Genomic DNA, 14,201 nt, shown 5'->3' with positions numbered 1-14,201 from the left:
TAGTTTCCTGGCTGCTAAAACAAATACCATACAAAGGGTTGGCTTAACAACAGGAATTCATTGGCTTGCCATTTCAGAGCTAGAAGGCTTGCTTTTTCCCAGGATCAGTACCTCTGGCTGGCCGGCAATCTTCAGGGCTCCTTGGCTTTTCTGTCCCATACCAATGCACATGGGGACATCTTCTCCTTTCTCTTCCGGGTTCTGTTGACTTCCAGCTTCTTGCTTCTCCAGTGGCTTCTCTCTGTGTTCAATATCCTTTGCTTGTAAGACTTCAGCCATGTTGTAATGAGGCCCACTCTCATTCAGTTTGGGCACACTATCACTAAAAACATCTTCAAAAGTCCTATTAACAAATGGGTTCACACCACAGAACCAGGGGCTCAGACCTGAATGTGCACTTTGTGGAAAACATCATTCAATTCCCAAGAGTCTGCCCTCAGTAGCATAAAAAGACAGGTCCCAGAGGGCCCAGCCTCTCCAGAATATTAACTAGTTCCATCTCCCATCTCATATCATCGACAGCCCCTTCCCACATGAAAAAGTTAGAATGGGCATAGCCCAAATACCCGTAAAGGGTGGGAGAAAGATCAGAGGTGATGGTGGAGTTATACAGAGACGGTCGGGTTTAACAAATGAGCATGAGTGCTGAATTCTTATATTGATATTTTAGTCTATAGTATCTTAGAGCAGCTAGAAGTAAAAACCTACAATTGTGGAACTGTAACCCATACCAAACTCTGAAATCTGTTCTACGACCAACTGCGGTGCTGTGCTTTGAAGTTTATTGCTTTTTTGTATATATGTTATTTTTCACAAAAAAAGAAAAAAAAATCAATTGTGATGCAGCTTTATGATGATATTATAAACCATTGATTATACACTTTGGATGATTACACAGTATGTGAATTTATAATACATATCAATAAAAATATTTTAAAAGTTTTTAAAAAGAAAAAAATCGATTGTGATGCAGCTTTATGATATTATGAACCATTGATTATACACTTTGGATGATTACACAGTATGTGAATTTATAATATATATCAGTAAAAATATTTTAAAAGTTTCTAAAAAGACAGGTCCTTCCGATGTACAAAATGCATTCATTACATCAGAACATCCCTTAAGCTTTAAACCATTTAAGAACAATGATAAGTACAAAGTATCATCAAAATCGGTTATGGGTATGGTATGTACTAGGACAAAATTCCTGTCTGATGGGTCTGTAAGGTTTTAAAGAAAACAAGTTACCTGCTTCCAATATTCAATGCAGGGACAGACACAGGATAAACATCTCCATCCCAAAAGAAAGAAGCAGGAAGGAAAACAGGGGTCATGGCACACAAACAAGTTCAAAACCCAGCAGGGCAAACTTCATTAAATGTCAAGGTCTGAGAGCCATCTGTGGCTAGATGCTCTGTCCTCTGGGCCTGATGGAGCAGCAGCCCCACCCTTTCCAAGTGCTTGCGCAGAGGCCACCCTGAACAAGGGGGCACAAGGCCTGCCCACCTACAAGCTCTGAGACAGACCGGCCCTTTCCATACACATGATGGGCCTTCTTTCCTGGCCTGAGGAGATCTGTGGGGTCCAGACCTCAGCTTCCATGGTTATTCTTCCTTCAATTCACCCCTTCTCTGTCCCTTCCTGCCCAGGCTGTCAGTGGTTCTGTTCATACAAATTTTACAAAAAAATTTGTAACCTTTGCATGCAGTTCAAGCAGGTCCAAGCCATCAGACAACAGAACCTTCCACAGATCCTTCCTGGACAACTGTATTTCCATTCCTGACTTCATCTGAATGGCTAGCTGGATCCATGCTCAACCACTCCCTCTTTACCAAAGGGTTGTTCAGTGAAACCCTCACATGGAGCCCTGTCCCCTGGGGACTCACTTCCCAAGAGCTCAGGGAGGTTCCTGGTAGAGGCACTTCTGGCCCTAGTTTCGGAGCACACTATTTGGATAGGGGGAGAATTTTCCAAATTATGAATCGCTGGTTTCCTTGTACTTAACAGTTCAACCTTTCATTTATCTCTTTCTTCTCTATTTCACTATAAGCTACAAGGAGAAACTGGGCTGCACCTTCTACACTTAGCTTGAAAGTCTCAGTTAAATATTCAAGCTCATCACTTTCAAGTTCTGCCTTTCCTCCAACATCAAAACACAATCTAGCCAGGTTCTCTGCTATTTTATAACAAAGATCACCTTTTATTCCAATTTCCAATGACAGTCATCATTTCCGTCTAATATTTCACCAGAAGTACCTTTAACATCTTTATTTCTACCAACATTCTGTTCGTGATGAATTATGTACATTCTCTAAGACAAGACAAACTTTCTCTATACTCTCACTCATTTTTTTTTGTATCTCACACTTTATTAATGAATTACACAATATCCAATCCATAAAATGAAGGGGAGCTCTGTAGAGTGAGAGAAAGAGCAAAGACTATATAGGCAGAGCAAGCTAGTTTTAAAATCATTTTATTGATTGGTGCAGGATAGTTTTCCTTATTTGGCTTAGCCTTGACTTAAAGGAACCTAAACTCCAGAAGAAAAAGGGAGCTGGCAAGTTATGATTGGTTGTTCTTATGTTTTAGGCTCTGGGGGCAGGAGCACTTAGCTAAATTTTGGTTTGAGGATATAGGCTTAGCATGCAGGACTCCATCTCAGGCCTACTTAACTTATTTATCATCTATTACGCTCGTGTCTCTTACTTATTTCCACAATAAAAATCCTTACTGCTTTCTCAAAAAAAAAAAAAAAAGTAGAATGAATTCCACAATTATTCAACAAGTGCATATTTGAAAATACCAGCAAAAAAGAAAATCTATCTTTAAAGAGCTCATGGACTTGGCAATCAAATGGTTCATATAATAAGATGGAGGAATATCTAAAAAATTTGAAAGGGATAGCAAATATTACCTATTCAAAAGGAAATAAAACCATTAAATAGTGACAACCAGAAAATATAATCTAGGAACTGAAAATTATGAGGGGAAAGGCCGCTAAATAAACTTGGCACAAATTTTTTAAATGCACATTATGGAAAAAAATAATAGTGGGATACATTAAAAATTGCCAAAGCCCCAAAGCTAAACCACTATTCCCAGGAAAATTATTAGCCTTAAACTGTGAAAAATAGTTATATTAAATAAAATAAATAATTTAGTGATATAGACCCCCTACCTTAAGAAGTTAGAAGAAATACCCTAAAACATCATTTGAGGAAAAACAGAAGAGAAGTAATAGAGTGAAGCAGAAAATAAATGATTTATAAATAGAAGAACCAGCTAGGATGCAGATCAATGCGCCTACTAGTACCTTCTGTAATAAGGATAATGTTCTATATCTGCACAGTCCATTTCAGAAGTCTCACTCATTTTTTTGAGCCCACACAATTCTTCTAGCCACTACCCATTTCCAGAGCTGTTTCCACATTTTTAGATATTTGCAATAGCCACATCCCACTTTCCAGTACCAAAAACTGTTTTAGTTTCCCAGCTGTTAAAATAAATACCATACAATGGGTTGGCTGAACAACAGGAATTTGTTGGCCCACCATTTCAGAGGCAGGAAGGCTTCCTTTCTCCCAGGGTACGTATTTTCGGGCCAGCTGGCAGGTAATCTTTGGGGTTCCATGGGTTTTCTGTCACATAGCAATGCGCAAGGTGGTATGTCCTCTTTCCTCTTTTGGGTTCCATTGACTTCCAGCCTCTGGCTGCTCCCCATGGCTTCATTCTCTGTGTCCAATTTCCTTTGCTCATAAGGACTTCAGCCATATTGGATTTCGGCCCACCCTCCTCCAGTGTGGGCACACCTTAACTCAAAACATCTCTAAAGGTCCTATTTACTAATGGGTCCACAACCCACAGGACCAGGGGGTTGCGACCTGAACATACCTTTTATGAGGGACGTGATTCCATCCCCAACACACACCTTAAAACAAACTGAACTATAAGTCTCATCTATTACTTCAGAATAACCATTTACACGTGTGCTAAGTTGTATTCTGTTTATGTTTCTGCATAAAAGAAAGTTGCTTCTTACAACTCTAGCACTATTATTGCCTATGTAAATTTTAAAATCCTTCTAGGTGCCTTGCTTTCTTCTGCTTCTTTATTTCACACCACTAACTTTGAATTAGTTAGAAATGCAACTTACTTTTCATCAGGAGGTCAAAAATAGATACAGAGGCTACGAACAATACCCACATAATCCCAGTTGTCACTAGTTTAGCTTTTTACCACTATAAACTCGGTGGAGCCGTAAGGATGTCTGACAGCCATCAGGCGGACTCATGATGTTCTTTGCCACTTTGGCATCGCTGAGTCATCAGAAACAGCCAGATCAAAATGCTAATCCGAAAGGAAGTCCCATAAGAAGAGTTTTTAATTTAGGAAAGGTGTTTCTCTTCAGTGTCATCACAGACACTCACTGGAGCTTTTAGATCAGGTTCAAAAGTTTACAAAATCTCATTTGTGAGTAGTAGCAAGGTTGAAAGTAGGAGAACCTCACCTGATATCATTTCCCTGCCACAAAGGCAAAGACATGAGGTTTCCCCTCCCAGGTACAGAGGCACCAACATTTTTTTTTTTTTTTAACCATAAACTTTATTGAATGGTAAGGCAGTGTTTATTAAGTTTCAGGCAGAGGCCATATCTTATTCTTCATATTCCCCAGACAGAGCACCTACTGTATATGCTCAATAAATATTTGGCGTTGATGCAAAAGACTTCTTGTTGAATGTACAGCACATGTATTTGCATATTTTCACTCATGACCAAATAGTTCCCATACACCAGTGTTTACATAATAAACATTTCACTAAAACTGAACGTTTTGATATTGAAAACTTGAAAAAACGCAAACATTAATCATGCAAAAAGGCTTCATTTTTCCACTTGCTCCAGCAGCCAGTTTTCAGCGAGGACGGGGAGGAAATGGAAATGCCAATCACTCATTAACATATCCCCTTAGTTGCAGGAAACATATTGCAAATAACAGGGCTTTGAGTGTTTTAAGATTTCATGAACACACGGGGATTGTCCTAGACTCCCCCTTGGTAGAGAATGCACGCTGGCCAACATTTTGATGTACTATCCAACTTGGGGCAGCTATTTGTAATGCATTTCTCACTGTCTGTGCTTGTTCTTTTAAACCGAGGTCTCTGACTTTCGGGTCACTGATGCTTCATGAAAGCATGAACTGACTTTCATGAAGCATGAACAATTGGTACACACTATAGACTCCTACCTCAAACTCTTCTTTCGACCATTCTGCCCACCAGATCGTATTAACACTCAAATGTCAATTCAAATGAAGATGTTACTGAATTTGTCTATTGTCTACAGAACCAGTGAGAACAGCCTCGAAGGGATATTAGTTGATGACAGGTGACTATGGTTAATTTTCAAAGCACTTAGCTAATTATCTCTATAACCTTTGTTATATATGTCTTTTTTCCGACTTCCGGTTTCCAAAAAGCAAAGAGAGTGCAACAATATCTTACCAGAGTTGATGTTTTTTAAGTTTTAAATCAAACAGCAGATTACTCACTTCGATTCACTTAGAGAAAGGACTGCAACGTAGGTGCTGTTAGCCGTGTCTTGATTCTGTTAGAAGCACAAAATTATCAAAATACAATGAACACATTTGGTTTTTTTGCACTCTCCAATGAGAAATTCTTCTTCGATTTTGTCGATCACCCGAGGAACCGCACCCCAAAAACTGAATCCTAACTACACGGAATATTTTCCATCCAATGATCAAATCAATATTGGCTGAGCCAGTTTTTGTTTTGATGCTTTCTTTAAAAAATATTCTGAATCAACAAATCCGCAATACCGATTTCTGTTCCCCCCACCAAAGAATACTGTTTAAGCTCTTTTCATGAGAGGTCCCAGATTTAAGTAACAAGACCCCCAATGTAAAAAGGAAACTGTGAAATGTGATAGCAATCGTTGCGTATTCCCAGCACCCAGCTCTTTGCCATGCACGTAGTAGGTACTCAGGAAATAGTTGCTGAATTAATAAATCACGTTGGGTTGGGGTCCTCTAGCCAATATAGGTTGCACAAAGGCTGATACTATTGGATCTAGATACCCCCATGGGGTGAACAAAATCTGCTTCAGAAGACTCTTCCTGGAGTTAACACTTATATTTTTCATTGCCAGGAGTTTCTAATATAATTTTAAATTGTAAGTGGCAAGAAACAGATATCATATTTAGAAACTTAATTAGCAGCAAGCCTAGTGAAAACTAAAATACAATGATTAACAAAATACCATGGTTACTAGGAATAAAGTAAGCCAGTGATTCTGGGAATTTCAATATATAATTTATTTAAATTTGATCATAAAGGTAGATATTATGCCAAATGCCATCATCAGAACCTTAAACAAATCTTTAAATACATGGTTATTTACTTTTTAAAGCAGCAATAAGAAAAATCTTTGAGACCTACCTGGGTAACATTGCTTTCTTCAGGATACTGAAACATGATCTCACCTCTAAAAAACGCTAAAAACAAATTTTCAGAAAGAAATTTGAGACTTGCATCCTTAAAACCTGAGGATTAATACAGCACATAAAAAGATCATGAAATTACTTTATAAATCGAGTTTCGAGTTGTTTGTTTTTATTCATATTTACTCTCTTTTCTATCAATAGGCTACACAACGATCATCAATATAATTTTTTTAAAAAAAATAAATTTTAAGCGACAATTCTCACAGTATGAGAGAAAACGTGTCCTCTTGTCTATAGTTACTGAGTTGTACCTCTTCAAATATGTATCTGCCAAACAGCTCTATCCCTACCCTCTTTCCATGAAGCACTTCACTTCCCCTCCACATGCTGACTGCAGAAACTACGGCTCTAACGTTAACTCAAAAAAGTCTCTTGAAGTTATCATCGCAAGCTGCAGTTACACAGATGGGGGGAGGGAAAAGTGTTTTTCAACAGTTAACAGGGGACTAAGTCTATTAATTCCTTCTCTTTTCTTTCTTTCTTTTTTAGGTCAGCTTTCTCTTTCCTAGGAACAAAGTTGAGATTTTGCTTTGAAATCTGAAGAGCGCGCAGAGCAGATCCTCTCCTCGGGTGAAGAACTCATCGTGGCTTCCACCCCACAAACTCCAGAAAATCCTGTTCTTTGGGAAATACTGAAATACTGAACTCAGTTTCAGCCAACCCATTTCCCACAGTGTATACTCTAAGTGGAGACTCCCTAATGGTATGCTGGCCCCTTGATCAGTAGGGCAAATATGTCATGCACCCTGGAGGAGGGGTCAGCAAATTTCTTTCATAAAGGGCCAAGCGGTAAATATTTTACATTGCGTGGGCCACATGGTCTCTGTTGTAACTATTTGACTCGGCTGTAGTAGAGCAAAAGTAGCCATAGACAATATACTAAACAAATGGGTGTGGCTGTGATCCAATAAAACTTTGTTTACAATAACAGGGAGCAAGTCATATTTGGACCATGGGCTGTAGTATGCCAACCCCTGGACTAGAAGGTCAAAGGCTTCCTCATCTCATCTCTTGCCGCATCACAAGGTATAACGACCAATTCCCCTAGCCCTGTACCCAATGGTTCCTTTCCACTGAAAAATGGCTGACAAAGCCACTAGACCAGGGATTAACGTGATCCACCAATATGAGCAACTTTCCTACTGAGGAAAAGTCTACATAGTGATACTGAAATTTCAATTACTATAGTACTTAATTATTAAAAGTAAAGATGCTTGATATCTTCATAGAATTCCTCATCCATTTTTTTTTAAATATGAGCTTTTAAAAACGCATTTAGTGCGTGTGTATGTGTGTGTTGTGTGTGTACCGATACGCACAATTTCTCTCCCTTATCCCACCATTCTCCAAGTTCATCTTTCGATCTTGTTGAGCACATACTAAGCTTCTTGCATGTGCTGGAAGCATGGTGATAGCAAAGCAACCAAGAAGTCACCACCCTGTGGCCCTCAGCCTAACTTTTCCTGGTCAGCTCTCAGTTTCTTCACCAGCCTCCAAGTCCCTTAATGAACCCAGAAATAATAGTTTCTAGTTTCTGGCAGGACACCGTGGAATTTCTGGTAGCAAGAGTTCGTTGGTCCCCTGATGAGGCTGTTTTCACCAGACACTAAAACAAATGGTCAATTCATCACTTAATTGGGGAAAACATTACTCCAACCAGGTTTCTGGCATCTGGCATTCAAGATGACCAATTAAAAAAATTTTTTTTATTATTAAACGTTCAATGTCAAGCAGTTATCAAACGTTGCGTAGAATAACACTGAACAAGACATTAGTCACCAGATCAAATCAGATGAAGCACAAGAATAATGAAATTATGGGGAATTCAGTAAAGAGAAGGGTAAGAGAAGAGGGAGAGAGGGAGGAGGTAGTGGGGAGAAGTGAGAATTAAACAGCATATGAAAATGAAATGTATCTAATGAGGTTTCCTCTTTCTTAGTCAAAACCAGTAATATTTTCCTGCTATATTCTACTTGGAACATATCAGCAGAAAGCTCACGTGAGCAAATCTCACATTCACACCAACAGAAAATGTTTGTGGAACATCTTTTCAACTGGACGTTTGCTAAATTATCCCCTTAACTTATTTTACGTGCAATTGCTACCTGTCTTTTTCAAACAAATTATTATTGAACTGTTAAATGGTTAAAAGGAACAGAATAAAAGGGAAACCATCCCTATCATGATTGTTTTTAAATCACTGGCATCACGATAAGCCTGTAATAGCATAAAATACCTTGTTACCTTCCTCTTCTCTTTTCCCCAAACCTCTAGCCCAGTTCCGACTTGCCACACCATGTTTTTCTGTTTTTCACATCTACTCTCATTGGTTTTAACAAGGCAGGGAGCCCAGAGGGCCAAATCAACGTGAGAAAAGCGGTTGTTTCATTCCTTCTGGCCCACGGCAGAAGGGAAAATATTCCCATTTTAAAAATAGCATGTTCTCAAGAGATTTCCATCTCAATTTTTAAAAATAGCGAACAGCCTCAGAGATGGCAAAATATACTTTGGGCACTCCTGGAATTGGCATCCAATTAAACGAGGTGTACATGAGGTTTCAACATTCTAGCAGAGTAATTTGTTTTATTTTTAGCAAAAGGCAACATCCTGTTTCTAAACTGTAATATTTAAGCTCCTATGGAAAAGCCTGGGGGATTTATATATAAGAAATTGCTGTTGTTAATTATTCATTTTATTATTATGTTCATGAATTAATTCTAAGGGTTATGATTTAAAATGATGGTGAAAAATATTTAGTGCAGGGCTTCACATCTTGTATTAAGGAAGCTCATCGATCATCTCGCTATGCAAATGGGAAGACAATTTCAGCCAGACCTGAAACTTGCTTTCGTTTTTATTCAGGAACCTTAGTAGCCAAGTGGTACGAAAAGAGACAGTTCAGAGAGGCAAACACCACACACTCAACAGAAGAAAAACAAACCATTTTTCTCTATGAAGCTAATTTATCCAGTAATGTGTACTGTACACAAGAACTCACCTGAGTCATTGCAAATAGATGACATATTGCAGATATTTCTCTGGAGTTTGACTCCTGCAAAGAAAACACAACCCAGCCAGTTAAGCATGTCAACACCTGCACATAAATACTACATTGTCAAGAGAACTTACAATTTAGGCATCAGATGTGGGCTAAAAATATTGTAAGCAAAGGTTGGCTGGATGAATTCCACAAGGACTAAAGGAGTGAGAGAGTTTCATTTCTGAGTTGGTTAAGTACAGAACTTGATTCTTTACTATTCTTTAAATATGTCAGCATCTGATCCACCACCACCCCCCTAAATTTTCTTGTCCCATTTCCAATTCAGTCTCTCTCCTGTCCAGTATGAACAGAGCATCATGACTACAAATCGAGTATAGAGACATTAAATGGAAAAACCCTTAAGTATAGCTCCTACTTCCTTTCCTAGGTAAGCGTTTCCACGAACACTCTAAAGCTGGTCCAAGTTCCTCAGGCAAATGTCCAAATGAAATATCACTGTCGTGATATCATTTCATATGGGCAAAAACTACAAGTCAAGAAATATGTGACCTACTTTATTCTGCAAGCTTTAGGAGTTTCCAAATACAGACCCTGCCCTCGAGGAGTTTACAATCTAGTGGGCGATCCTGGCCAGTAAATCGAAAGTATAGTAAGGGCAAAAGGGCACGATGGACAGGACAACAGACCTCAAGGAGATACAAAAGAAGCAGAGATGAGTGGAAGATGAAATAAGCCACATTAGAACAAAAAAATGCATTTACATTAATTTGAGAAGCACTCTCTCCTCTGGTGAAAGAGAAGTACAGCCTTTCTTTGCTTTAAAAAGCATGCAACATTTACTCCTCTCTCTTCCCTTCATTAATTAACTGCATCCTTTTGGAGAAGCATAAGAAATTCGTAAAAAATATGAGAGGCAAATGTGGACAATGTATGAAACAAACTGCTGAGAAAATAAGGTTGTTGTACTAAGAAATATTTTGGTCTCCTTGTTAGATCTTGTTTGGTCAGAATTATGTAAGCCATGCCCAACTGCTATTTTATTTCCATTCAACACAATGAACCCTTAGTTCCTTCTTATGGGAAAACTTAGTTTGGACATAAACTAAAACAATAATTTGAGTTAGTTCATGTGATAGAGTTTCTGCCAAAATGATTTAGTTGACTTTTGGTGGGCAGGCATCACATGTCAGCTAAGAGGTTGGAATTTGTGGAGCAAGCCAAATTTGGGAGGCGAAAGTTACCTGACATATATTCGATATTGTTCTATGTCAATGTTACCCACACAAAGAGAGAGAGTGTATCGTATATATACCAGCCTATGGATATAACATACTCTAAAATATACACCTTGTCAATATCATAAACTATAAAGATAGTGGGAGGTAAGGTTTTCAACGTTCTTTCTAACCACTGGCCCATTCGGGAAGTTCTTATCTTTTTCTAAATTCTAGCTGCATCTTCATTTCCAGTGAAGAGTGCCTTTTTTGCTGCTCGTGCATACTGAAATTTTCTTTCTTATTGCTACTACATCCCTAGCACATGGCCCCAGTTTGCCCTTTAAATCATGCGTCAGCAAACTTTTTCAGTAAAGGGTCAGAAAGGAAATCTGTCAGGCTTCGCGGGCCCTGTCGTCTCTGTCACAACTACTCAACTCTACAGTTCATAGTAGTGGAAAAGTAGCCATGGACAATCTGGAAGCAAATGAGCATGGCTATGTTCCCATAAAATCATATTTACAAAAACAGGCAGTGGGGCCAGATTTGGCCCACAGGTCATAGTTTGCCAACTCCCGCTTAACTCAAGTAGAAGCTTTTCTAAAGCATGCATTGTGTGCCTCAGCTTGCAATAGGAACCTAAAAGTATGACCCTCCTTTGATTTTAAAAATAATTTGAAGCTCACTCCACTAAGAATCTTTCCTTCATTAGGTGCATCCTGTTGATAAACTCATTAGCCCCAAGCCTTCTGTCTCCCATCCCTGTTAACCATGTCAGAAGCACTGTGCCTTGACTGACGGTGCCTGCCCCCACGGTCATGTGAGTTGTCCCTGTATTTGCTTTGCCTCTCCTCAAAGACTAGAACATCCTTGAGGACAGTGGCTTATCATTATTGTACAGCCCCAAATACAACTTCAGGTACCCAGGGTATAAACACCTATTCATTAAGAACAGATTCCATTTTGAAAAGTTAGGCAAAATAGAGAAAGAAAACAAACACCAGCCATTTGTTTCATTTTACCTTAGTTATAAAAAAAGAAAGTCTTGATATTGATAATAAGCCATACCTGATGCATTGAAGGGTTTTAATATAGTGATTTTAGCTTTTTCTGCAAAGAAGCAATTTAAATATTAGAGCAGAATTGTTGCTTGTTTTTAAAAAACAACTTGCCATGAGTATCATTTTCGTGAATTACTAAGAAAATCACACCGTTGACACTTTTATGACACTATCAGCCATCTCAGCAGCAGAATGAATGGGAATCACATATGCGGACCGTACAGCATTGGCATAGGGTTGGGTCTGAGAGTTCGATTTCCACGTTTAAGCCAGTTAGGTCACACCCATCAAATGCCCCGTTGCTTGTATAATTCTACTTCAATTTCCATGCGAGGCCGCTAGACAAATGAATCTGGACTTACACTTCAGATATGTAGAATTAAGTCACTATAAGGACCTTCAGGTGATGGGTTGTAAAGAGCAGATGATGCAGTGTAAAAATGAATGCAAACCCGGTAAATAGGATCTAAAATATTGCTACTATGGTTTACAATCGAGAAAGTGCCCAGCTATTTTCTGTAAGAGTTAAGACAAGTTTACCCCCATTGTCTTAATGAATAAAATCATTCTCAGAGAGGTAAGACCATCCAACTATGGTCACACAACAAGCCCAGAGCAGAACCAGGACTGTTCGAAGTCAAAGATTCACAGGCAGATATCAATACACTCTGAAGAAGCAAACCTTAGATATATCTTCTTGACACACTCTGGAGGCAGAAACCTTGGTTCATCCCACAAATAATGGAAGACCAGGTTCAGATAACCTGGCTGAAAGGATGGCCAAATAAAAGGGACTGTTTTCAGGGCACAGATTTGCAAAAAAGCTCTGTCTCCTGGGATGAACTGGCAAATTCTGAAGAAGAGGCAAAGCTCAAAACTAGGAGATACGCTTAAGAATGTTGATGTTATACTGATAGTTTCAGAAACCACGCTGCTGTGTTATTGACGGGTTTCTGTTTCAGTGTGTGACCCATGGGCAATGATTGGTAGTAATTTATTATAGAGGCTGATAGCATCTTGGATCATAATTAAGAACCCTTTAAATATATGCTTTTGTTCGCGCTAATCTTTCCTTTCCAGAGCAAACAAAATACAACTGAGAAATGAACTTCTTGCTCTAGTAAAACATGTGCTTTTGGGGGGGGAAATGTTCAACCTCACTAATAATCAAAAAGTAAAAAATAAAACCAAAGGAAATGAAAAAAAATCCAACAATATCTGATACGCCTTCAGCAAAGGTTTAGCCATAGAGGGTATACCTTATCCACTGCTGACAGGAATGTTGCCAGGTAGAACCTTTCTAGAAGGCAACTGGGCAGTAGGTATCAAAGGCCTTAAAATATTAAAAATACTGAGCCTTAATGAGTGAACTTAATGTTCATTCTTTGGAATGTATCCTAAATAAATCAGGTATACATGGCAAAAATATCAGTGCAAGGAAGTTCACTGCAATAATTTCTATTAAGAAAACAGAAACAAATTTAATGTTCAACATTTTAGTACACTATGGAATTTTATCAAGATACAAAAATCTATGCAAACTATGACTATTTTGTAAAGGCTATATACACAGTATATATATATGAATATATGATACTGAATGGAAATATACCAAATTATTAACAGTAGTAACCTTAGGAAAATAATATTAAAGATGATTCCTATTTTCTTTTTTGTATTTTCTAATGTCTCCATTTTTTATAGCTAATATGCATTACTACTATAATCAGAAAAAATGATATATGTTATTTTAAATGGAGTACTACGCCCATAACAGTTTGGGAGTTTGGGAATGCAGTGCTACCAGAACTATAACTCAATGTCAAAGTCAAAGAGGTAATAAACGAACAGTTGGAAGGCACAGGAAGTGGACAAGGAGATAAAGGAAATCTCTTTACTAACTCAGCAGCCCTCACAAGTGTGAAGCTCAAGAAGCCAGAGAAACATGCTAATGTATTTAGAAATAACTTGATATTACCTGTTTTGTTTAAAGTAGATAATACGCTTGAAGTTACATCTGAAATAAAGTAACAAAAATAAGCATAACTACTGGCATGGGTAACGAACTTATGCATCTTCCTGGGTTCCTTCAACATTTCATTTTTCCTGAAATCTGGGGGAAGTTAGGGAGTTTTGCAAAAGCCAATCGACACTACTAAATGTATTTAGTAGCTGCCATCTCCTTGCCACTATCCATTCTCCAATCCCCCAGGGAAAATTCTTGGCAAGTATTCATTCATTCAAAACATTTTTCCCCAACTCAAGTTAACACACCTATAATTATGAGCTTAAATAAACACATTTCTGCTGCTTAATACTTTGCCACTTTTTTTTCTCAACTATCATGAAAGTCCCTAAGGGATATGATATTTCCACCTTTAATATTAACTTTAATATAC

The 14,201-nt window shown here is 38.3% G+C and overlaps 1 protein-coding gene and 1 long non-coding RNA gene across 5 annotated transcripts in view; one reads left to right on the top strand and one right to left on the bottom strand.

Annotated features, from left to right (window-relative positions):
* Nucleotides 1-7,124, top strand: part of LOC143670346 (uncharacterized) — a 56,536-nt gene extending 49,412 nt beyond the window's left edge. Inside the window, exon 3 of the long non-coding RNA XR_013169329.1 lies at nt 7,016-7,124. This is a non-coding gene — a long non-coding RNA (uncharacterized LOC143670346). The remainder of the gene's footprint in view (nt 1-7,015) is intronic.
* The window catches only part of ADGRG2 (adhesion G protein-coupled receptor G2), a 133,798-nt gene that overhangs the window by 29,644 nt on the left and 89,953 nt on the right, over nt 1-14,201 (bottom strand). For 3 of the 4 annotated variants that reach the window (XM_077145080.1, XM_077145079.1, XM_077145082.1), the window contains 5 exons: nt 13,781-13,819; nt 11,810-11,851; nt 9,525-9,578; nt 6,462-6,517; nt 5,555-5,610 (listed from right to left, as the gene is read on the bottom strand). In XM_077145080.1, the coding sequence (XP_077001195.1) occupies nt 5,555-5,610; nt 6,462-6,517; nt 9,525-9,578; nt 11,810-11,851; nt 13,781-13,819 (247 nt within the window). The remainder of the gene's footprint in view (nt 1-5,554; nt 5,611-6,461; nt 6,518-9,524; nt 9,579-11,809; nt 11,852-13,780; nt 13,820-14,201) is intronic. The other variant, XM_077145081.1, reaches the window with a different exon arrangement.

This window comes from Tamandua tetradactyla, chromosome X (assembly GCF_023851605.1).
Source record: "Tamandua tetradactyla isolate mTamTet1 chromosome X, mTamTet1.pri, whole genome shotgun sequence".
NCBI classification, from domain to species: domain Eukaryota; kingdom Metazoa; phylum Chordata; class Mammalia; order Pilosa; family Myrmecophagidae; genus Tamandua; species Tamandua tetradactyla.
The sequence above is the reverse complement of the archived record's forward strand: the minus strand, read 5'-3'. Positions and strand labels throughout refer to the sequence as shown.